The sequence below is a fragment of the Balearica regulorum genome, chromosome 24 (genome assembly GCF_011004875.1).
Source record: "Balearica regulorum gibbericeps isolate bBalReg1 chromosome 24, bBalReg1.pri, whole genome shotgun sequence".
In the NCBI taxonomy this organism is placed as follows: domain Eukaryota; kingdom Metazoa; phylum Chordata; class Aves; order Gruiformes; family Gruidae; genus Balearica; species Balearica regulorum.
This window is the reverse complement of record NC_046207.1, coordinates 4,193,594-4,216,084: the sequence shown is the minus strand read 5'-3', so window position 1 is coordinate 4,216,084 and position 22,491 is coordinate 4,193,594. Positions and strand designations below refer to the sequence as shown.

The following is a 22,491-nucleotide window of genomic DNA, read 5'->3' as shown; positions in this document are numbered from 1 at the left end:
AGGCAAATCCCGAACATGCAGTCGGAGGGGGAGTGTTCACCTACAGCCGCTTAGAACTAGGCTTGCTTGGGCAAGTCTGCTCAAGCCATGCCTACAGCCCAGGCAGCAGCGGCTCACAGGGAAAGGGAGGGCAGGGAGATGGGGATGGTGCTCAGGAAGCGGAATGGATCCGGCTGTGACCCATCAGGACCAGTTTGGGCACGGACTGTCCCTAACAGCACCGATTTGCTGGGCTCTTCGTGAGGACAGACTCCAGGAACCATGACAGAGTGATTACTCTGAAACCTACTGAGGGCAGTGTTAAAATCCTCGCTGGCTGAGACATGACCAGGACGGGCTCTCCCAGCCTTAGACTCCAAAAGCAGCCTGGCAAATAGTGACCAGAATTGGGCAATAAACGCATCAATAAACGAGAAGGGAGACAGAGGGATAAAAAAACAGCAGGAAGTCCCCCCCCCCGCCCAGGTCTGCCGAGCCTTCCAGAGCCTTTCTGCCTGACTTTGTTCACCAAGGATTTAGGGTATAATTTGGGGGTGAAAGATGCCAGATAGGATCAAGACGGATACACCTGGAGGACGCGTATCGGTTTTCTTCTGCTCTGTAACCTGAGCCCCGTCAGAAGCAGAAGGCTCAGGCGTGGAGCAGCCGCTGGCGGTTCATCCCCGCCAGGCCAGGAAGGCGGGCGCTGACCTTTCCTGCTCCCGAGTTTGCTCAGGATTAAGATAACATATTTTAAGGGCTGAATCCTTCCCCCCAGGGGGGTTCCCACACAAAGAGGATGGGGTTTGTGGCTCGCGTTCCCCCCCACGACCCCCCCCCATCCCCAGCAACCCCCCGATAAACAGGGACCCGTCCAGATGCGCCGAGTCTGCGGGCAGGCGCCCACCCCGATCCGATCAGGGCATCCTGATTTTTTTAATTAGTACTTCCTGAACGTTTCTATTTTTATGCATCTAAAAAGAGCAAACCAGGGGAGCATTTGGCTGGGGGGGGGGGGTGACCCATGGCGTTGGCTGACTGTCCCTGGGGGGGGGGACATGCACCCCCGGCCGCTGCCAGGACCCCACGGCCAGGGTTTAACCTCAATTTTCCCCACGAAGGGAAGGTCTGGTCTCATCATGTTGCTAAGAACCACGATAACAGCCAAACACCTTGGCTTTTCTTCTCTGTGCCACTTTAATCTTCCCCGTTTCAGGAGCGGAGAACAATATTGCCCTTTCATTAATCCCAGCTCCTGAGCAAAGCCTCAGCTTTAAACCGTGTTGGAAACTACTCCATTAAGGGCCTTTTTGTTGCAGCTTATGGCGTTAAAACGTTATTTTCCCCTCATTTTGGTAAGGATCCACCTCAAAAAAAAAAGCAGCTTAAAATTGCTTAAGTGTGTACACTCAAAATTCTCACCATTGAACATCAAGGCCATGATAACTGCAGCCTGGGTGTCACTGCAGAGGACGGCCACCGTGTCCCCAGGTTTGGGGACATTAAATAGGGGCTTCTCCATCCATCGTCACCCTCCGAGGGGATGGGGCTCCGGCGTGCCCCGGGCTGGACGCCCGCGAGGAGCCCCAAGGACGAGCAACTGCTCGGATAAAGGAAACGCCGCGGGCAGGAGGCAGGAGGAGAGCCGGGGTTGTGCTCGCGTTAATCATCTTTCACAGGGAGATGTCTAATTACAAAGGCATCCAGGACAGGTCTGCAAATAGGGTGGAGAAACTGGATGACCTAAAAATATTTAATTATCAGGAAAAGAGAGTGAAGTTACACCTGTAAATAGTTTCAGAAAGAGAGTGTAATATTTTCCATCTAATTTAGAAGAAACGGGGCAGAGGATTTCACCTGCAACCACGCTTCGGCGCACGAAGAAACCCGTCGCGCAGCGCTGAGCCCAGGGCGCGCGCGCACAGGTCGCAGACCCCGTGCTGGGTTTGAAATCCCGAGCTCGCCCAGCGCTGTCGGGAAGGACGCCTGGAGCCCACCCCGGCACGAAGGCGCCTGGGGGCTGCCAGCGCGGAGCCTACCCGGCCCCCGACCTCCGGTAATCGGCATCAACAGCAGCACAACAGCTTGGGAATATTTGGAAGAGGTTTTGTGACGTGACGGGTACTAACTGGGAGCAGCTTGCGGAGCCACGTGGAAACCCAACGCCTTCGGAAAGCCGCCGTTAGCTCCCGGGCTGCTGGAAGCACATCTGCTGCAGCTTGCCCCCTTCCCCGGGTCTGCAGCCCCGGCCCACCCGGCACGGCCGACACCGCAGGCAGAGCCTCGGCAGCTCCGGCCACGCAGCATCCGACACGGCCCAGCACCGTTATCCCCTTCCCGTGGCCGAGGGCCGCCCCACGTGGCACCCAGGCAGCCGCCTTCCTCCTCCCTCCTCATCCTCCTGGCTGGAGGGTGAAAAGCATTTGCCGTGCCGATTCCCCCCCCCCGGCCCCGTGCAGATTTCCGAGGGGGGTCACAGGGCTCCTGAGCCCCCATATCGGCTCAGCTGGGGGTTGGCATGGCAACCAGCTACCCAAAATCTTTCCGATGCTTAATTAGCCGGGGGGGTGACGCTGGCTCTGGTCTCGCCCGCGAGGTCCCTGCTCAGCCCCGTGCCCCACGGGGGGGTTCCCAAGGACCTGCCGCTGTTGGGGAGCACATCCGGCTGGGCGGCAGCACCGCAGGGACGGGCACGTGCTCCAGTGCCACGGCACAGAGCATGCCAAGACGCTCCCGCTGACACGGCAACGGTAAAATAAATGAAACTATTACTCATAAATCTATGGCTATAGAAAATATCAAAGGTGAACTGGAGCAGCATTGTGTGCGAGTTTTCAAAAAGCAGCAACAACTCGGAGGCAAGAAAAAAGGGAGAAAACGTAATTTAAGGCGATTGTGCAATGACTGCAGTTAAAGGCAGTCCTGCCCCAAAAGTCGGTAAGAGCAGAGAGGTGGCTGCAGCCCCGGGAGGAGCCGCAGGGTAAAGGCCACCCACCGGTCCTCGTGCTGGAGGGAACACGGCCGTGTAGGAGCGCACACCGGTCACTCGTGGCCAACCCACCCGGCACACACGGGCTTTGCACTGGTCTGTTCTCAGCAATATCAGCTGTCCCGGGGCAGCACCGGGGCTCAGCGAGAGGGCAGGTCCCCGGCAGCGGCGCAGTGGAGCGATGCCCCGTTGTGCTGCGGGCTCCCCGCACGGCCATGGAGCATCACGAACGTCGGTCCTGGGCCGGAGCGGCAGTGCCCGGCCTTACACAGCCAAAATGTGGGTGCAGCCGCCGGGGTCAGGCTGAGGGACCTGAGCACCCCGACCGCAGCTCAGCACCCCCCCGGCTCCTCGCTCCCCTCCCAGGCACAAACCCAACCTCCGGGGCTCGGGCTGTCGCCATTTCTGAAATGGCCAGAATCCGTTTTTTTTCCCTCTGCACGACCATGCCGTGACACCGTGGGGTTATAAAAAGGAGAGATCACTCTGGGAAAGACGGCATAAAGCATGACGAGGGAAGATCATCTCTTCATAGAAAATTTTATATTGCTTACGACTTACTGTCTGTGAACATAAAACAGTTTAACCAGCCGACCCTAAATCACAGTGACAGCTTTACACTACCCACAAACCTTTGCTCGCGCTTATCCAGCTCAGTCCTACCTACCTCCCCCTCCCCATTTGCTTTTTTTTTTTTTTTAAACACTCGCTCCCCCCCCCCCTTTTCCCTGGAAAAGCAGCACACATGTGTGCACACGCGTGCAGAGAAGCAGCCGAGCCGAGGCGCAGCAGGCACCGGGAGGGACGAGCTGCGTTCCCAGCCTCGCTGTTCATCGAGACCCCGAACAAGTCACCTCCCCGTCGCCGTCACACCGCCCTGGTCCCCCCCCAACCCGTTCAGCCCTGGTGCTCTTTGGGATGGCACCTCGGCACAGGGCGGCCGTGCAGCCCTCTCGCACGCAGAGCCCGGTGTGATCTGTTTTATCCGGCACCTCTAATCCCCGATGAACAGCGGCCGGCGCGGGAGCGGGATGCTTCGCCTCCCTCCCGCGTCAGGACAGCGGCTGCCCCCGTCCCCGGGAACGGCAGAGCCTCCCCCACGGTCACATCCCATGGGGTGACCGAGGTCCCACGCGTCCTCACCTCTCCTCGGGGACGTTCAAGGAGCAAAAAACGTGTCTTTGTGCAAGGGCGCTGGCTGTGCGGCAGCACCCGAGCGCTCGGGGGGCACAGCCGAGCCCCCTCCAGCAGGATGCAGATGGCTCCGATGCCCGGGGTGGCCGTGAGAGCCAGAAGCTGCCTGACCCCGGAGCGGCACCTCGTCCCCTTCCCGGGGGGACCTCACCCCCCACTCAAAGCCGCTGCTGGAGCCCTCGCTGGGAAAGGCCCGGTGCTCTCTGGGGATGGGGATCAGCGGTCGCTAACGAGCTGAGACACGCTCGAGGTTAGCTGCGCATTTACCATTTTTTTCCCCACTTAAAATAAATCCCAGGCTTTCCTCTTCCAAATCTGCTGAGCTGATGCTACATGGGAAACTGTGAAATTTCCATGGCTGCACGTTCCCCGTTGCTCTTAATCCACTTCTAATTAACATCACGTGTGACGCATCCCTGAGCTAAGTGGCCATAAAATGCTATTGTTGCAACTTGATAGCAAACCAAAAGGAAGAAAATTACAGCAAAATCCAAGATTAAGGATAACTGGCTCACAAAATACAGCGCTTAAAAATAACACGAGGCAATTTCCTCCTGATTTGGGGAAAAAAAATCACCACCGCCAGCAGCATCCTCTGTACGCAGCACAGCTCAGCCTCTGCCGGCAACGCGTCTCGGCAGCGCCCTGTGCGGAGATCAGCCCTGCCAGGCTGCTGCTGCTAACTCCCTTTATCCCAGCTACCAAAACCCATGGCAGCCTTTTGATGAAGGTGATTTAAAAAAAAAAAAAAGCCGGGGCGGGGGGGGGGGGAGCAGCGCTAAAAATTTGGCTGGCACGTTATCAGAGGAGGAACCGGCCGCGCGGCCGAGCGCAGGACCAGGCGTCGGGATCAAAGCTCCCCGCTCCGTCCGCGATGCCCAATCCTCTGCGGATGAACACGTCCCGCGCCCTCCCCGAGAAGCGCCTCGTGAAGGTCAGAGCCATTTCACACTCGGGAGACGATTTGGGGGCTGGCACAGGGCCAAAAGCCAGTCTCCGATATTTGCGCGCAGCCGACAGTCGCTGCCGAGGTCTCCCCTTCAAAATGACCCCATCCTTCCTGCCGCTCATCCCCCCGCCCCGCCGTTTGCACCCTCCCCAGCGACACCTCTCACCGTCTCGGACACGGGTCCCGTTCCCGTGAGACCCCCCCTCCCCGTTTCCCCTCAATGCATTGAGAAACCGCAGCTTGCTCCCCTCCCCTCCCAAACACCCCCGTGGTCGCTGACCCCCCGCGGTCCAGGCACCAGGCTGCCAGCCCACCCAAAGATTACACTTGATATATACTATCTTAGTTTGTTATCTTTTGACTTGGTCTCTAGGGGTTTTTTTCATCTTTTAAGGCAAACTCTTCCTGTGGATGCAGCTGCAGCATCCGCCCCGGCCCCCCGAGCCCCCATCGCAGGGGGGCTCCGACCTCCTCCGAGCACCACACAACAGCCCGCGTGAGCAAAGCCCAGTAGCTTCTCTGCCTCATTGTTTGGCCAAGAGTTTAAATTTTTAAGGATCTTTTTAAAATAAGTGTGTCAGGGAAGGAAAAAAAAAAAATAAAAAAAAAAATCCCTGAAGCCTCTGGCCAGAAATCAGGGTGCAGAGCGGAGGGGCAGTGCCCCGATGGGGAAGGCTCTGCATCAAGAAAATCCTTCTAGCAAAAGTTAACAGCTAAATCAATTTATTTTTTTATTTGAAGTTACCGACTCAATAAAATCAGAGATTAATTATGATACAGTTATTAATCCATGATAAGCTGAATAGCTGGGCTTTTCAGAAGGCGAGCAAGTTAATGGGGTATTTTCAGAGGATTTAAGGGAGCCGTTTCCTCCGGATTAATGGGCTGGCACAAGGCTAACGTGGAGGGTTTGGGCTCCCACGGCATCTCTCGCACGGAGCCCACAGGCCCTTTCCCCCCCGCCCCGCCATGCGAAATGGCTTTTTCGGTCTAACAGGCTCATTTAGTGGAACGGAGCTTTTCTGCCCGTTCCCGGTGATGGGGGTAAATCTCTCCCTTTCTCACCCCCCCCAGGTAGCTGGGCTGGGGCAGGGCTGCTGCTCCCCCCAGCTCTGCACAGCACCCGCCCCCCCCCCCCCCCCCCCCCCGGGGCTCGCTGCCACCTCGGGGGACACCCCCGTGCCCCAACGGGGAAGGGAGAAGCCTGGGAATAAGCAGAGGGAAAGAAAAACATACAATTACCCAACTGCGCTTCTTCAAATGACACCTGATCCCAGCAAACACCTTTAAGACATGAAAAACCATTAAATTTCCCCCACTGAGATTCCAGGTTATTCAAATCTGATCTGAAAAAGCTATTTTTAATCATCTTTGCTCGCAGCTGAAGGGAGCAGCCGAGGCCAACCGAGCAGGAGGGCTCCGTATGTTTGTCCTTCGCTGAATTTACAGAAGCTTAAGCCACGAACCCCGCTTCTGCTTGGCCACGAGGTTCTCGATCGACACGCGGGTGGATGCAGCGTCTGCCACGGCTGAATATTAAAGACCCTTTAACACCCAGGGCGGGCGCGGATCTGCTGTTGGGAAGTTCAGGAGAGCCTGATGCTCTGACGTCCCCGGGAGACAGGGGCTCAGCGTCCGGCTGGGGTCGAGCGGGAGCGCTTCCCCCCCCCCAAGACCCTCGCCTGCCCTTCCCACTGCCCTTCCCCACTCGCCCGCCACCCCGTTACGTTCCCAACTGCTTTTTTTCCTCCCCAATATCTATACCTAATCCCGTCAGCTGACATTAGGATCAGGGGCCGTGCCAGGCGAGGGAGCGCTGCGAACGTGGCTCCCGGGCCAGCCCGACCCTTTGCTTTCCCTGCCAAATTTCTCCAAAAAATCCCAAAAGCAGGAGAGCAGCAAACCACCACAGGAACTAAGGAGGAAGGTGCTGCGGCCGTCGGCAAGCTACCGAGGCTGGTCACGGATGGGAACACCCGGCGAGGGCCGGCACGGCCGGGGGAGCCGGGCATCTTCCCACGGCGCCTGCCCCGGCTTCAAGGACATCCCAGCCCTGGCCCAGCCAGCGACGTGGCTGCTGCACCCCAATTAGTCCCCAATTAGACTATAATCCTGCATGTTTGCATATTGTTTAAATCAATACATTGGATTTTATTGCAGACAAAGCGCCACTGAGCATCGCCCTGTTTATTAAAGACAATTAAAGGATTCCGTGCATAACATGAAATTGAAAAAAAAAAAATTAGATTGGCACCCATTTTCTTGGTAATTAACAGCTGAAGAGCTCCAACAGCAGAGAGCAGCAGGGGAAAGGCAGGAGGAAACGCCTCCCGCAGCTGGCCTCCGAGATGCCGGAGCACACAGAGCAGGATGGTGGAGCAGGATCACGCAGCGGCCACGCGTGATGCTCCAGACTGCTCACGGTCAGACACGCCGAGTTCCCTCCCTCCGCTGCTCTCCTCACCAGGGCATCGCTTCCTCAGGCGATGCTCCGGGTGCTTTTCAGGACGTGTCTACCAGCCGGGTTATCCCAGCGAGAGCACGACCGTGACCCAGTAACTCCTCCGGTCAGTGCAACAGGCAGCGGGGACCTTCCCTTTGCTGGGGAGAACAGCTTGACCAGGCCAGCGACAGCCTGGGTGATGCCCAGGGACGTCAGGCTTCCTTCAGCAGCACAGCACCCCAGGACCCTTCCGGGGTCTCCCGCAGTTGAACGCCACGGCCCATCGCCGCGTCTCGATAAACCAGCCTTCGCACGTCCCCGGGTCTGCACTGTGGGCTGCGACGGAGGAGCCATTCGAGGGGAACGGGTGGTCCCCCCAGCACCCAGAATCAGTTCCACCTGCTGCCAAAACCCAGGGGTTCAGCTGGCACCCACCATGTAACACAAGCTATCTCCCACCGGCAGCCGCCAGCCCCTCCCCAGCTCCCGGAGCGGCACAGACCCCCGTGGGGTCCCCACGTCCCCTTCCGGGCGGCCCGTCCCCTCCGCTGCAGACCCAGCGATACTGAAGCTGTCACACCAATTTCTCTGCTCATCTCAAACCTTTCTGCTCTGCAAACGCACACAGACAGACAGTTCGGCGGCTAATTGGGGAAACCAGGATCTGCCCATTTGCGAGGAGCCATTATTTTGGCGCAGCGCTGCCGGGCAGGTGGGGGTGCAGCACAGGGAGCTCCAGTGCAAGCGCTGGGGGACGGCACCGGGCAGCCCCGGAGAGGGTCTGGGTACGTAACGGCACGGGGCACGTGGAGCAGAGGAAGAGCGTGCGACAGGGATTTGCGTCGGGGCACAGCTGACTCCGGGTGTTTTGGCCCAATCCTGCCCACCCGGCCTCAGCGCTGGGTTTGGGGGAGCAGCCCAGCAACCCCCAGGGCTGGGAAAGGCACTTTGAGATGGGCTCGAGGGTCGCGTGGACCCTCCTGGCACGGGAGATGCCTGGGCAGAGCACCCTTCCCACCGCTGCCAGCACCCACCGCCCCCAGCCGCGGCAGGCAGGAGCCGCTGTCAGCTCGGATCTGCCCGGGAAGCTGGGAGACTCCGGCTACAAAGCAGAACGCTCTCCCCGCCGCATTTCAGTGAGATACGAGCTGACAGGGCCCGGGGACGCCAGCTCCGGCAGCGAAGGAGCACGAGCTGCCCTTTTTACATTTGGGACACTGGGAGAAAGGCGTTTTTTGGGGAGCAGCGGACAGCAGGAGAGTAAATTCCTGAAATGCCCCAGCTGAGCCCATCCTGCAATGGGTAGCCCCTGGGATTATCCAGGAGGACAAAGGGAAGGCAGCAAACCCTCGTCCCCTGTCCCGGCGGTTTGCACCCGCACAAAAGCCGCGCCGGAGGCTGCGCCTGCAGCCGTCGCTCCGCATCTGGGGGGGAGGCACAGCTCCTTCTGCTCCTTCAGCGCCACAACGGGGGGGGTCCCGCTCCTGGTCGCGGGAGCACGAGGACACCAAGAGCAAACTGAGCTCACTTGGGCATCCTTGAAAAATCACAGGCAGTAATTAAATCACTCTTGACCCAGTTGGATTTGAACTGGCATCTGCAACATGAAAACATCTTTCATCTGTGGACATCCCGTATCTAATTGCTGCTGCACTGCAATTCAACACGAGACAACAGAAATCTATGATTTGCCTTGCAAGAAAATGCCTAATGAACAATAATTTGTTTTTAAGTTGAGGTTCTTTCTGGCATAGAGCTAATAAATTGTAATGATACTGATTATCGCTTCTGTTTGCCAGCTAAGCTCCTCCACAGCTTCGCTCCCCGAACCGCGAGCGATTACAGCCTTTGCAGAAATAACTGATCAGAGAAGCCAGAGGGGAAACAGGGAAGATCGAGTCTGTGAAAGCTGCCTTCGATGTAGCTGTAGATGTCAGTGCGAGACAGAGATTCCAGCTCAGAGGAATATCCCATCTTTGTCTAACAATTATTTCCTTTATTCCATTGTCTTTAAAAACCACCCCCTCTCCTCCCAAGGCTCCCCCAGCGCTGCCACGTTATCAGACCCCCGCGTTAACCTGCCCTCTCCGGGGCCGGGTGGCACCGAGCACCCGCAGTGCCAGGGACACGCTCGGCGACCGGCACGGAGGGGACGTGGGCGTCACGTCAGCCGGTTCCCAGCCCTAATTTGTGATCCGCAGCCACGTGCCCACCCCCCTGCCCTGGGCTCACGCCTCAGGAGGCTGGGAAAGGTTGGCAGTGACAAAGCTAGAAATGACATTTTTAATCAAAAGCCTGGGGGGAGAAGGTCGGCGCCGGACAAGCTGAGCGCGCTGCAGCGGGAGCAGCGTCCTGCACGGGCGCCGCGTCTCCACCGCCGTGGGGGGGGGGGGTGGGGGGGCAGCAGGGACGGGGAGGCGAGGGGAGCAGATGCCGCCTGCAATTTCCCCACATAAGCAAAATCGCAGCCCTGCGCTAGCAGAAGCCGACTTCACCTTGAACGCCAGAGCCAAGCGTGCGCGAGGCTGACAGCACAGCAAAGCCCCGAGGGCTGCGACTGTCTGCTGGAGCCCTGGCCGCTGGCGGAGGTCAGGGACGATGCAGAAGTACAAAGAGCATACTCGCATGCTCTGAGATTCTTTGGCTTGGTAGGAAACGTATCCCTGGACAGCCTCCCATCGAGCCACAACACGGACCAGGGGGAGAATCTGGAAGCTGCAGGCTGGAATTTATGAGCCCTGTTCCCATTAAAATAGCGGCGATATTTCCGTCTGTCAGTAAACGATGATAAACAGACCAGCTCCTTTGCATATCCCAGACCTTGCTCAAACAAAACTACCACCGGGCAGGGCAGGATTTGGCGTACAGATGACCATTGCCATGCTAGGAATTTACAGCTCCAGCCTGCCCGGTCTTTAGCAAGAGCAGGAGCAGGTATTTATACAGACCGATCCCCAGGGGTCTGCCAAGGCAGGGCACTGCAGCCAGGGCCCTGGCACCGACCGCAGCACCCGGCTGCCCACCCCCTTGGTTTCCTGGGGACAAGCATCCTCCTGACCCGGCTGTGAGCCAGGGCCCGTCAGCACTTTTCCTGCCTTTGAGGAAATTCGGTGTTCAGCAGGATGGAAAGCGCTGGAGGGGAGCGTGGGTCCAGATTTGCACCCAGGACCCCCCACCCCAATGCAGACGTGCCGGAAGCCACCAGCGAGCGCAGCAGTGAAGGCACCGGCGCTGAGCGCAGCCACCCCGGTACCCGGAGAGCATCACCGCGATCACCCATCCCACGAGCTGGGGCTGGGGTGGGGGGGCAGATACCGCAGGTTTTACCACCCTGCAACCTGCTGCTGCTTTGCTGTTTGCGAAAGCCTTACAGATTTGTTTGCCAACCCTTCAGATGTTATTAAACAAACATTTCCTGACAAAACTGGGGCTGGACTCCAGCTCCTTATGGCTCCTCAGCAGAGCAGCTCCTTGCAGGACAGCACGCCGTGGGCCGCAGAAGGGCAGTCGGGGTGCTGGGAGCGATGGGCCAGCCCCAAACACCCCGTTTTACAGGATTCCAGCACGTTCCTGCCCTTTCCCCATCCCCTCAACTTCTCATCACCCTCACACCAGATAAAGGCATCAATTAGCTACAGAGTGCTTCAGAGACCTCGGCTTATTAATCCAACTTGCAATGAGTCTCTAAGGAAAGGAGGGCAGTTACCGAGTCAGCCGCTCCCTGCGGCTCAAAGGGGGTCACATCCAGACCCCCGTAACCACTGTTCCCCACGGAGCAGCCGCAGGGTGCGCAGCCAGCGACACCCACCTCCAACAGCATCAGGGTGCCAGGAGAAGCGCTGGCCCCGGCCCCGGGATGGGGACACCGGGCTCTGGGCACCACCCTGGGCACACAGATGTCTGCACCAGCCCCAGGAAAGACAAATTCCTGTGGTTTGCTGCTTAATACCACGCGAACCCTCGCAGCCGAAAGGCTCGGGCAGAGCTGGCCAATCGTTGTTGCAGGGTGACATTTGTGGGCACGTTTCCCTGCTTTTACGCAGGAGAAAATCCGCAGCAGTCAGCTGTACGGGCCCGGGCCAGGTAAACGCCAGCAGATGGCACAGAGGGCAAACCGGTCCTTGCCCTCGCACGAGCTCCCGCCCGGCGGCGCAGCACCTGTGCCAACATCCCCGCCGCGTGCCAGCATCCCCGCCGCGGCCGACGGCGAGGGGCCGGGACCACTCACCCACCCACGCAGCCCCGGGGGCAAGCGTCGACCCTTCTTGTTCGCTCAGAAAGCGCCCCGGAGAACTACCGAGAGGGGCTCAGAGGAGCCCGCCCTCAGCAGGGTGACATTTGGGGAAAAAACAGGCGGGAAGCCAGAGACTGGGTTGGTCGGGCTCCGCGTGGCAGGGATCACCTCGTTGCTCTGTAGCGGAGGCTTTGTCCAGCCATCAGCAGACATACCCTTTCCTCGTGCTGCAGCCTGGCAACTAGTTAACATGCAGCTCTGCACCTCCCGGAGTTGCTAACAACATCGAGTGGACGCGGAGTCTGCCTGGAGGGACGAGGCTGGGCTGCTCTCCTGCCAGCCGTAACGCAACAGAGGTGTTTTATAATAATTAGGTGATTAACAGGAGCTCCACTGCCAAAAAGAGAAACCGTCCCCAACTCACAGCAGCCTCGGACCACTGCACCTCCAACATCGCATCGTATGGACAACCAGCAAGTAAACCAGGCCACTGAGCACGTCACCCCTGGGAGTTCGGATGCTGGTGCTTGGGCATCCCCCGAAAACCACCTTTGCCTCCTAACGCTGCAGTGCCGAGGGCCCGTGCACTCAGCCCATCGCCTAAACACTCGGTGAAACAAAACCACGGACCTTAAAACATCCTGGCAAGGGCAAGCACGGAGCTGTCTTGGCTGCCACTTCTGCTAAGCGGCTTTTGTGATAAACATCGGTCTCTAAACGCAAAACAAAACCTGCGCTTGTTGCGGTGCCGGTGCTTCCTGCTCGCTGGAACAGATCGACCCTGTTGAACACATCGACCCCAGACAGCTCAGCTCGTCTGGTTTGTTGTACACCCCATCGAGCGTCGGTGTCGCAGCAGACGATATCCCAGCGCCGAGCTAACGGCAGGGAACAGCTCCCCTTGCACGAGGGATTCGGGGCAGTGACCTCCCCATGCAAACACGCCACGGGAGCCTGCGGCCAGCAGGAAAGAAGCAAGATCCCCCACCATAAGCCAGCACAACAGGACAACTTGCCAAGGACGTTACATGTCAAAGGGCCAGTGGGATCCGAGGCAGCTACGTACTGCCAGAGTATCCGAGCACAGGGCACAGCAGGTGAGCGCGGGTCGCCGGTGCAGAGCACCTCAACAGAAAAACACAAGTGAAGTTTCAGAAGATCGTAGTTTCCAACAAAACCTCCAACCATATTTGAAAATGTCACTTGAGAGCTTGAGTGGTCCACCCTTAACCCTCAGCACTAAAATCTAAGCAGCATTTTGAGTCAACAGCAGCCAGACTCAGCAGTTACAGGACACATACGGCGGGAGGCTGGAGGGACAGGGTCAAGGTGGCACCTGGAGAGCAGGTAGCCAGTAACCCAGAACCACCAGCCACTCCACCCTTGGATGCACGCATCCCAGCTGCACAAGTCATCTACAGAAACCCAAAAAGATGCTGATGAAGACACAGAGCACCAGCAGCCACGCTCGCACGTGGACAGAACCCACACATGTCCATCCATCCGGCGCAGCACCGTGGGCTCTCAGACCCCAAAACCACTTGAGGACCAGCAGTGACAGCGGGGTGGGGAAGCCCCCGGAGTTCAGGCAGAGCAGCAAGTGACAGACGCCGAGGACACAACAGAGCATTCCCAAACATCCCATGAATCCGGCACACCGAGCCCAGCGGAGCAGCTGTCCCAGAGCAAGGGCAACCTTTGGGCAACCTCAGCCTGACGGATGGGCTCCTACCTTGGGCTGCCGGCATCTTCCCCTTGTTGAGCTGCTTGAGGCGCTTCTGGTGGGACTTGCCGTTGTAGTGGATCTGCGCCTGTGCGGCAGAGTTGAGCTGGATGTTGCAGACCTCGCAGAGCGTGAAGGACTGGTGCTTCTTCTCCCGCTTCATGCGCTGCTCAGGCTGGCTCGGTGGGCAGCTGGCTGCCTCCAGCAGCCGTACCCCGTTCTCAGGGTTGTGGGATGGGCTCAGGGGTCGCTTCATGCCTGCGGGAGGAAGGACAGACCTGCCGTGAGGACAGAGAGACGAGAACGAAGGGTCAGGTGGGACCAGAACAGGTCCCATGCCCGTGGGGTGCCCAGGCTGCCCGGATCTGGGGGGACTCCTCGAGCAAGAGCACCAACGTTTGCATCTCTGCGAGGAGTTGCACCAGGCAGGAAGACACGAGCAGCAGCATTCCCAGGAGGTTAGTGCTGGAGCAGGGAATAACCCACTTCTTCCAAGTTTCTAGCACCAGACGACACTCCTCACATCAGCTAAAGTCTTTCCGTTCACTCCCAGACAACACCGTAGGTTGGCCCAAGGCAGAGCTGGGATGGTAACCAACTCTCTGCAGGCAAGAAATTCAACTGGAAAGACTCGTGTGCCGCTCTGATGTCCCACAGCCCGTCCCCACCATGGCAGGAGGAGGACTGGCACCGGCACCTCGAGCCACGAACACCTTCTCGCCCGTGTTACGCAGGTGCCTGTCCTGCTCTGCGGGACCAGCTCGCACTGGGAGCTCGAGTCCCAGACCCGCACGGGGTCACCACGTGGAAGAGCTGCCCACAGAGGGGTTGGGGTCAGCTGGGGACGGCCCTCCTGTGGCCTTTGTCTCGCAGACACACTGTCCCCACTGCTCGACCCCGAATTGGGAGCTGGTGGGACATCCAGAGCTGAGCCTCGGAGAGGCGTGAAGGTCACCCGAGCCCAGCGATCCGGTTACCACCTTGGAGCTGGCAGCTGCCGGTTAGAAATACCCAGGCACGCTGCGCCGAGACACCCCGAGGGGCCAAGAGCAAGGACAGGGGTGTCCGTGGGTGGCCAGACGGGCCCCAAAGGTGCACCGCAGAGATGTCCCCGGCATCCTCGGGCAGGGCTGCGTGGGCGCTCCTCGGGCGTTAGGGACCGGACCAGGGGCTTTGGTTCACACCATGGGGCAGCCTGAAGCCATCCCTGCCTGACTTGGTACAGCACCATCCTGGAAAGCCTCACCCAGCAGCTCCAGCCCACTGATCCTGATGGCGGGAGGCCCTGCGCATCCCCTCGGACCCGGCTCGGTTTTCTGGGTCCCGCACCCACCGCGAGCGCAGTCCCCTCTCCCTGCCCGTGTTTGCGCAGGAGGGGCCAGGCTGGGCTCCTCTCCGGGACAAGCCCACTGATTTCTCCCCAAAGACAACACACTGCAACGTGAACACCCCGAGAAGCGCCCCGGTTCCCCGGCAGCGACCCCAGGGAAGCCCCTGGACCCCAGCGTGGGTGGGTTCGAGGGAGGGGGGGCTGCCCACCCACCCCGCGCGGGGCGGGGGGGGGGAGCGCCAGGACTCGCACAGCTAAAGTGGGGTTTGATGCATTAAAAGCAGAAAAAATAAAATTCAAGTGCCCGGACCCTGGGGGGGGGGGGGGCAGCCCAGGCCGGGCGGTCTCAGGGTGCTGCAGCCCCGGCCACGGCCCCGCGGTGGCGCACACGCTCCGCGCCGCTCCCCACGCGTGGGTCTCCGCGGCAAACCCGAGCGGGCGGTGGATCGGGGCGGCCCCGCTCATTGCGTGGGGAAGGGGCTCCCAAAAAGCCCTAGCCGGGCCTGCGGTGCGGGACGGAGCCCTGCGGGGACGGGGGGGGGCGGCAGTGGGTAACCCCCCCCCCCCCCACCAGCGTGGTGCGTGGGTGTGCTCCCACCCGTGCAGCGAACGGCCCGGACCTCGGCGGGTTTTGGCATTTCCGAGGTGCCAGAGCCGACTCGCTCTGTCCAGCTCCCTGGAGGTGACAAGAAGCATCTCCCTTAGGAGTTCCAGGTAACAAAAACCGACGGGTTTTTCCACGAGCTGCTAATTAAGCCGGAGACCTGCAGGGATGGGGGGTGACCCAGGCTGCCCCCACACACGCACCCCGACCCTGCTCGCGTGGCAAGCAGAGATGTAGAGGGAGCCAGCCCGGTGTCACCCACCCGGGATCTCACCACCCTGCGCCCACCGCGGCGCTTGGCACCGTCGCCCGAAGGAATCGGCGTCGGTTTTGCTCAGGGAGGGGGTTTACACGTGAGGATGGACCAGGACCAGCGCAACACGCTCCAACCTTGAAGCCAGGCAGAAGGTTGGACCAACCAATGGTCCCTTCCAGCCCAAATTACTCCACAATTAGCCAAAAATGTCAGCAATAAGATCCTTAAACTCCTTCACCAGTTAAAATACTAAGCAGCATAACTAAAAGGAGGTTATGTTAAAAAGAAGTAAATCTACTTTTTGGCAGAAGGATTTAGAAGCCTGACGCTCGCACGCAGCCCTCTGGTACCTGTTAACTCTGTACACTCTCTAGAGAACTCCGAATTTTTCCTGAGGCTCCAACTTCACATTTCAATGAAAATGAAATTCACAGCCCTTGTGCTTGAGACAAGTAAAAAACATAGCTCAGCCCTGAAAGACTCAAAAAAAAAAAAACCCCAGGAAAAAATATAGAAATCAATCTAAATTTTATTTACAAAAGCCCAAAAGGAACAGCTGATGGGTTTTGGTTTTGTTTTTTTTTTTTTTTAAATGAAACCTCCTGGACTCGGCGCACTTGGATGGAGCTGCCCTACACCGAGAGCGAGGAGCTCAGCAGCAGAGCTGCCCCGTCCAACCGAACCACGTCATTTGTGGTCATTCCCCAAAACTCGCAGCAATCGATGCCCCATTGCACTCTGATGGGCAGGGAGCCCTGTGGGACGCTGGGGAGAGGGCTTTTACCAGAATAACCATTATCGGAGCAGCCGGAAAGCAGATCTGGGAGATGATCGGCATCAGGAATGCGAAACGGGGCCTCGGGGACGCAGCGGGACACACGGAGCGCTGGTGGGGACGCGCCAGCGGAGGCAGGTCCCCGGGTGCCCTTGGCATCCTCCCCCTCCCCGGGTATTTTTAATGCAATCACATCCCGGGACGCAGAGCTAAAATTGGAACATTATGTGGACAAAGCATCCCAAAAGTCTCCCTCGTCTTAAAAAAAGGAACTGCTGTTGCTTTGATTAGACAGCGGCTCCCTGTCCCGGCTCTCGTTGCAGTGTTTAAAAGGTCTCTCCTAATTGCATGCACGCTCGTCTCATTCACTTAATTTCTGCTGCGTCTGTTCTGCTTCTCAGGTGTCAGGACCATAAATTCGGTGATTCGTGGCTGGGACAGGTCACTGCACATATGAGGACCTGCGTCTCCTTGACTGACAGCTCCTTTGGGGCAGATTTCACCTTTTCAGCAAAGCACTGAGGATCTTGGGGGGCTGCTCAGCACCCAGCACCTCAGTGTGGGCTCCCTACCCGGGCTGAGGTCCCCAAGAGGTCCTCTCCATGGCCGGCCCAGCCCTCACCCTGCCTGCAACACGATTGCTGTACTCACGGTGCCCACGCAAAGGAAGGAGGGGAAACTGAGGCATGGCGAAGGTTAAGTGGCACCCCCCACGCGACTCAGGGGCTCCGAGTCAAACCCGGCACCAAGCACAGGGTCGCCGCATCCCAACTCCACAACCCTATCCCACCCCAGCGCCAAACAAAGCCAAGCCTTTATCTTCTCCGTGGAGGACCACGAACAACCTCCTCTTTTGGGTGGTCTTCCCAAGGGGCACAGGGCTCCCACCTCCGCCCAGATTTCACCTGGCTGATCAGCATCAACGACACCTCCCCGGGTCCCACGGTGCCCCCCGCTATCTGTACTTTCTGCTGCCCCTTGCTGTGCCAGCCCCGCCACCGGCCGAGCGGGGCGAAAGGCTCCTGCCGGGTGCGAAAAGCTCCCCGACAGATGTCCAAATCTCCCTGAAATAAAAGAAGGTCAGAGCAGCTTGGGTGTCACCGCAGCGGCGAGCGCCGCGTCAAAGCGCCCGTCCTCCCGCTGTGCGGCATTGCCAGGACGCGGCGCCCACCCTGCATGGCGAACCCCCGTCCCGTCCCCCACCGGACACTGGTCCTCAGCCCTGGTCCCCCAGCCCCAGCCATCCCCCAAGCCCAGGACTTGCAGCACTCTGATCTCCGACTCCAAGGGAGCTTCTCCCTTCTAAATCGTCACTGCTTTTATTGTTTGCGATCACTTTTTGACTCTGGGATTGCCACCCCCTTGCCCCCCATCGCTCCCAGCCGTCAGCAGGCTGTCGGGCAGGCGGGTCTGCACCGTGAGTTCATCACTTTAAGGTCAGTTTTATACTCTTGTACAGTAGCCCATAACCTCAGGTCTCTCCCTCTCTTTCTTTCTTTCTTTTTTTTTTTAATAACACCATAAACATGTTGCAAAAAGCTGTAAAGCGCTGACAAATGTTAGAAAGACTTTTAAATCCAGGCATTAAATATCTGAAATAAGAAACACTCTGGTTTGTAGAGGGTGCACGACAGCAAGACTCGCCTCCTTTCCAGAGAGCATCCCGTGCAGGTGGAAGGCAATCGGCGGAGCGAGGCTCTGCCGGACGAGGACATGCCGATCCCTCTGCTCCAGGACCTTTGCCGCGGCTGCTCCGATCCCTGACCACCCCAGGTCAGCCTCCTACAGACCACGCTTCCCCACCAACAGCGATTTCTCCTCCCAGGAGCCAGGCCAGATAACACTCGCACCGGGGGCCCGGGCAGCAGGACTCTGTCCCAACGCTGGCACTGGCCCCAGGGACGCTGCATCCCTGGGCTCCGGGGTAACCGCTCGGTTGATGCCACAGCCCGAATTAATTCCAGCCCCTGGAGAATCTTGACTGGTCGCCTGAGCACTCGGGGCCTGGCCTTGCCCTGTCCTTGGCGTGCACGCAGCAGTGAGATCCCATTTCCCAAGACCCCGGTGCCTCCAGGCTTGCCCCTCCGCAGGGGACATCCCGGTGGACGAGTTTTTGAAGCCCCACGCTGGGACATCCTTTAGTTCAGCTCCTAAACGTGACCCAAACTCTTCAAAACCCACCACTTTCACTTCACTCTGAAGAGAGAGCAGCTCTGTGCCGACGCGAGCACGAGGACGCAGCATCCCTCACCTCTGCAGCCGGGGAGGGTGAAGTCTCAGCGAGCCCCTGGGCTGTGCAGGTGGACCAAAGAGTGCCCTGTGCCACAGTTGGACACCTTCTGCTGGGTGGCTCTGCCAGGAGCTTGCGGGTGACAGCAGCCCCCGACACCGACAGGGAGGAGCGAGGGGGATTAATGAGGGCGATGCCAGCAGACATCTGCAGCACGCTGACACATTTATGCACCCTCAGCCTGCGAAGGAGGAGCTGGAGCTCAGAACACGTGGCAGAGGTCTTGCAGTCACTCACCCTCTATGCTGGGGCCCCCAAAATCTCCAAATAGCTGCTTTTTAGCAGAGAAAATAGGCTTGCACCCAGAAAAGCAGCTGGCTGAGCATAAGCTAAGTCTCCAGGACAGTAGGGTTCTGGCCAAGCTATGAAATCCTGCTGAGAGCACGGGTTCCATGAACATTGAGACCTTTGCTCAATTCTGACAGACCAGATAACCCAAGGACAGACCAGCGAGGCCGTCCCGGGGCGCAGGGAGCACAGCTAAACGCAGCCCAGCCAGAGCTTTCTCTGCTGATGCAGCCTGAGTGTCTGCCCAGGGACGTTCTCCCAGTCCCACCCCGGCAGAGACCCCCGGGCTCCATCCTGCCATCGGCACCGATTTGTGTCCCCCAGGTCTTTTATTGGACCTGAACAGATTGACCCCAACACGCACGGCCAGAACCTCCACCCAAGTAAAACCACCTTCGCTGCAGAGCTGAAGCAACATCAAAATTGATAATCTGAAGATCTGTCCCATTCAGCAATGTGGAATCAGGGAAACTACCACCTGAACCTGAAGTCTGGATGAACATGCTAAGCAAGCAAGAAATCTAAATAAATAAATAAATAAAAAATAATAATAATAATAATAAAATCTGATTTGATTTCACATGATTCCATAACACTGAATCTGCTTTCCTTACCTCTGGTTAAGTGTACATAATAGCAAATAAAAGCAACGGCAGCAGAAGTAGTAGTATGAAAGTCACCACCAGCAGCTGGCACAAAACTCGCTTAAACCCCCCAAGCAATGGCCCTGTTTGCCCTGCAAAGGTGCACAGGAAAGCCAGAAAATACCACAACCCTTACCCGAGCGCGACTGAAATCGCTGCCTCTCATTGCTGGCTCAGGTTGCAATTTTTTTTTTTTTACAGATATAAATTGTTAGAGCTGATAGCATGTCCCCATTAAAATTGGCTTGAATGCGCAAATTAGCCAATAGTTACGCCGTGCTTGGAGACGTAAATCTCAGCAGAAGGGCAGTTCGAGTCTCGGAGCAGCTCCGTGATCCCATCACAGAGGCCAGGCGGGTATTTGCACCAGGGACCCCGGCTGTGTCCACCCTCCAGAGCCCCCCCGGGAGCCCCAGACCCCCCCCGGGGTGCAGAGGAGCCCGGTCGGGGGGGAGGCAGCTGCACCCTCCTGCCTTCACGTAGACCCTCGCCGCTGGCGCAGGCGGTTCCCAGCTGACCCATCTGGGTGGGCTCGGGACAAAGCGACACCAAAGAGGCAGCGCCTGGTGCCCCCAACCCAGCCCGGGGAGGTTCTTACCTGGTCTCCGGCAAAGGGAACGCCAAGCCCTACCCTTCGCAACCGCCGAGCCGGCTCCTGCCCGTGTGCCGCAGCTGTCGGGGCACCGCAGACACCCTTACGCCCGGAGAGTTTCCGACACTTGTCTCATATTTCAAGGAGCACTTCAAATGCTGTTCGATAGCCACTAAATCAGCCCTCATCAGCAGCCTCCAGGCGAGAGCCGGGGTGAGTACGAGCTGGGTGCCTGCGGCTCAGCAAGTTCCCAAAAAGCCCCGAGCGTCACGCGGGGCAGCAGGCGCCAGCTGGCAGGAGGCTGCCGCTGGAGGAGCTACCTTGAGCCGAGAGCGGGAGAACGCACCTGACATCAGCTCTGCTGCCGAGCGGGGAGACGGGGGACCTGCCGGGGCTGCCTCTAAGGTTGGACGCAGAAAATTCCCCGTGCGGCTTCGTAAAGAGGCCCCAGGTGTTGGTAGAGGGATGAGGGATGTGAAGGCAACCGGCCTCGGCTGCAGCGAGCGCATGGGTGCTCTGCCCCTCCCCGGGATGGAGGTGGTCCAGGAGACCTGCTACGGCATCAAGAGATGCTCTGATGTCCCGGACCCAGCTGAGCAGGCGGAGGCAGACCTCAGATTTCAGAAACCCCTGGCCATGCCTGCATCACTTTCAGCATTTCATAACACGGCATCAAACCAGCCCCCTCTGCCCCCCCCCAGCCCCAACACACGCCCCACTAACGCCAGAGCAAGGCACGTTTTAGGATCAGTGCATAAAGCATCCGTTGTCAGAGCCAGGATTAGCGTGAGCTCCCGAAGAGCTCAGGGCTGCACGGTGGCTCCTGGCACGGGGACCGGGGCACACAGGGGCTCAAACCTGAGGTCTAAGGACGGTCCGAGACCCCCAAACATTCAGGCTGGCTCTTACCCTCAGATGGCCCTTGGGGTCCCCCTCAGCCCCTCTCCCACACGCTGAAGGGCAGCAGGACATCCTGCAGCACCCCAGGCACGCAGAGGGCATGGCACGGGCACACCGGTGCTGCCGTGCCCGTCCTCTCGTTTGCACATCAGAGATCGTTAACGCCGCAGGGCTCGCTGTCCCTGAATCAGCAGATCTCCCAAACAGCGAGGACAGCTAAAACCCGAACTGAAGGAGACACCGTGGAGGGAACAACGCTGTTTTTCTTCAGCGGTGTAGAGAACCTGTCCATCTGCCCAAGGAACCAAAACCTGGGAAGTGCCTCAGTTCCCATCCCAGGGTCCTGCAATCCCTCAGCTTCTAATGCTGCCTTGGTAATGAGTTGATTAATCAGCTTCAGCAGGGCCCAAACAGGCAGAGTGTGGGGTAACGAGAGAGAAAACGTGGCGGTGGCGGCGGAGCAGGCAGGGCGCGCAGGCTGCGTCTCTTTAGAATGATAAATGAGGTGGTGCTGTTTCTGGCAAGCGTGCTGCCCTGGGCACGTGCCACGGCTGGGTCCCGTTCCTCCCCCGAGGTGGGTGAGGGTGGGCTGGGTGGGCTCTCGGCACCCCCCCGGCAGCGAACCACCCGCTCTCGCACCAGGGAAGGAAAAAAAAAAAAAAAAAAGCAAAGCAAACACGGGCAGGGAGTCTGACATTTTGTTCCCAGGGGTTCAGCCGCAAATGTTAGCGCAGCGTAAGGGAGCAGCGGGAGAGGAAAGATTGAGGCGCCAGCGATTCATCATCCCGACCGGCTGCTGTTCCTCCCGGCCGCTCCACGTGCTGCCAGCTGAGCAACGCCTGGCACGGGGCTTGCAAGATCACAAAATCCTTCAGGTTTCTTGTGATCAGCACAAAGATTAGGGCAGAGTCACCTACTACAAACCTGCGGCTGCGTCTGCCCTTAGCGCAGCCGCCCGGCACCGAGCCCTCTCCCCCGCACCGCCCCGCCAAGCCCTCGTACGATGCCGGAATTCAAGGAGGGCGCAAAGCTCCCGGAGGATGCGGGCAGGGAGAGCACCAGGGCTGAGCTGGCTGCCCACCGGCATCATCCAGGGCAGGAGCAGGCAAGGTGGGGATCTGAAGTGACGCAGCGGGAGAGGAATAAGGCAGGCGGCTTAGCCGAGCTTTGGGGAGAAAACGGGGATGTCACCCTGCGCCCCGTTAATCACGGGGCGGCTGCTGGAGGAGCGCTGCCCAGCCAAAGGGATCTGGCTCCCCCACCTCCGCGCCGCTCACCTCTTAAAATAGACCCGAGGAGTG

The 22,491-nt window shown here is 58.7% G+C and overlaps 1 protein-coding gene across 2 annotated transcripts in view; it reads right to left on the bottom strand.

Moving 5' to 3' along the window:
* Positions 1-20,434, bottom strand: part of ZNF385C (zinc finger protein 385C) — a 59,988-nt gene extending 39,554 nt beyond the window's left edge. For both annotated transcript variants that reach the window (XM_075775084.1, XM_075775085.1), the window contains exons 1-2: positions 20,297-20,434; positions 13,521-13,769 (exon numbers count right to left, since the gene is read on the bottom strand). In XM_075775084.1, the coding sequence (XP_075631199.1) occupies positions 13,521-13,767 (247 nt within the window). In that variant the 5' untranslated portion in view covers positions 13,768-13,769; positions 20,297-20,434. The remainder of the gene's footprint in view (positions 1-13,520; positions 13,770-20,296) is intronic.
* Between the last annotated feature and the right edge of the window lie 2,057 nt (positions 20,435-22,491).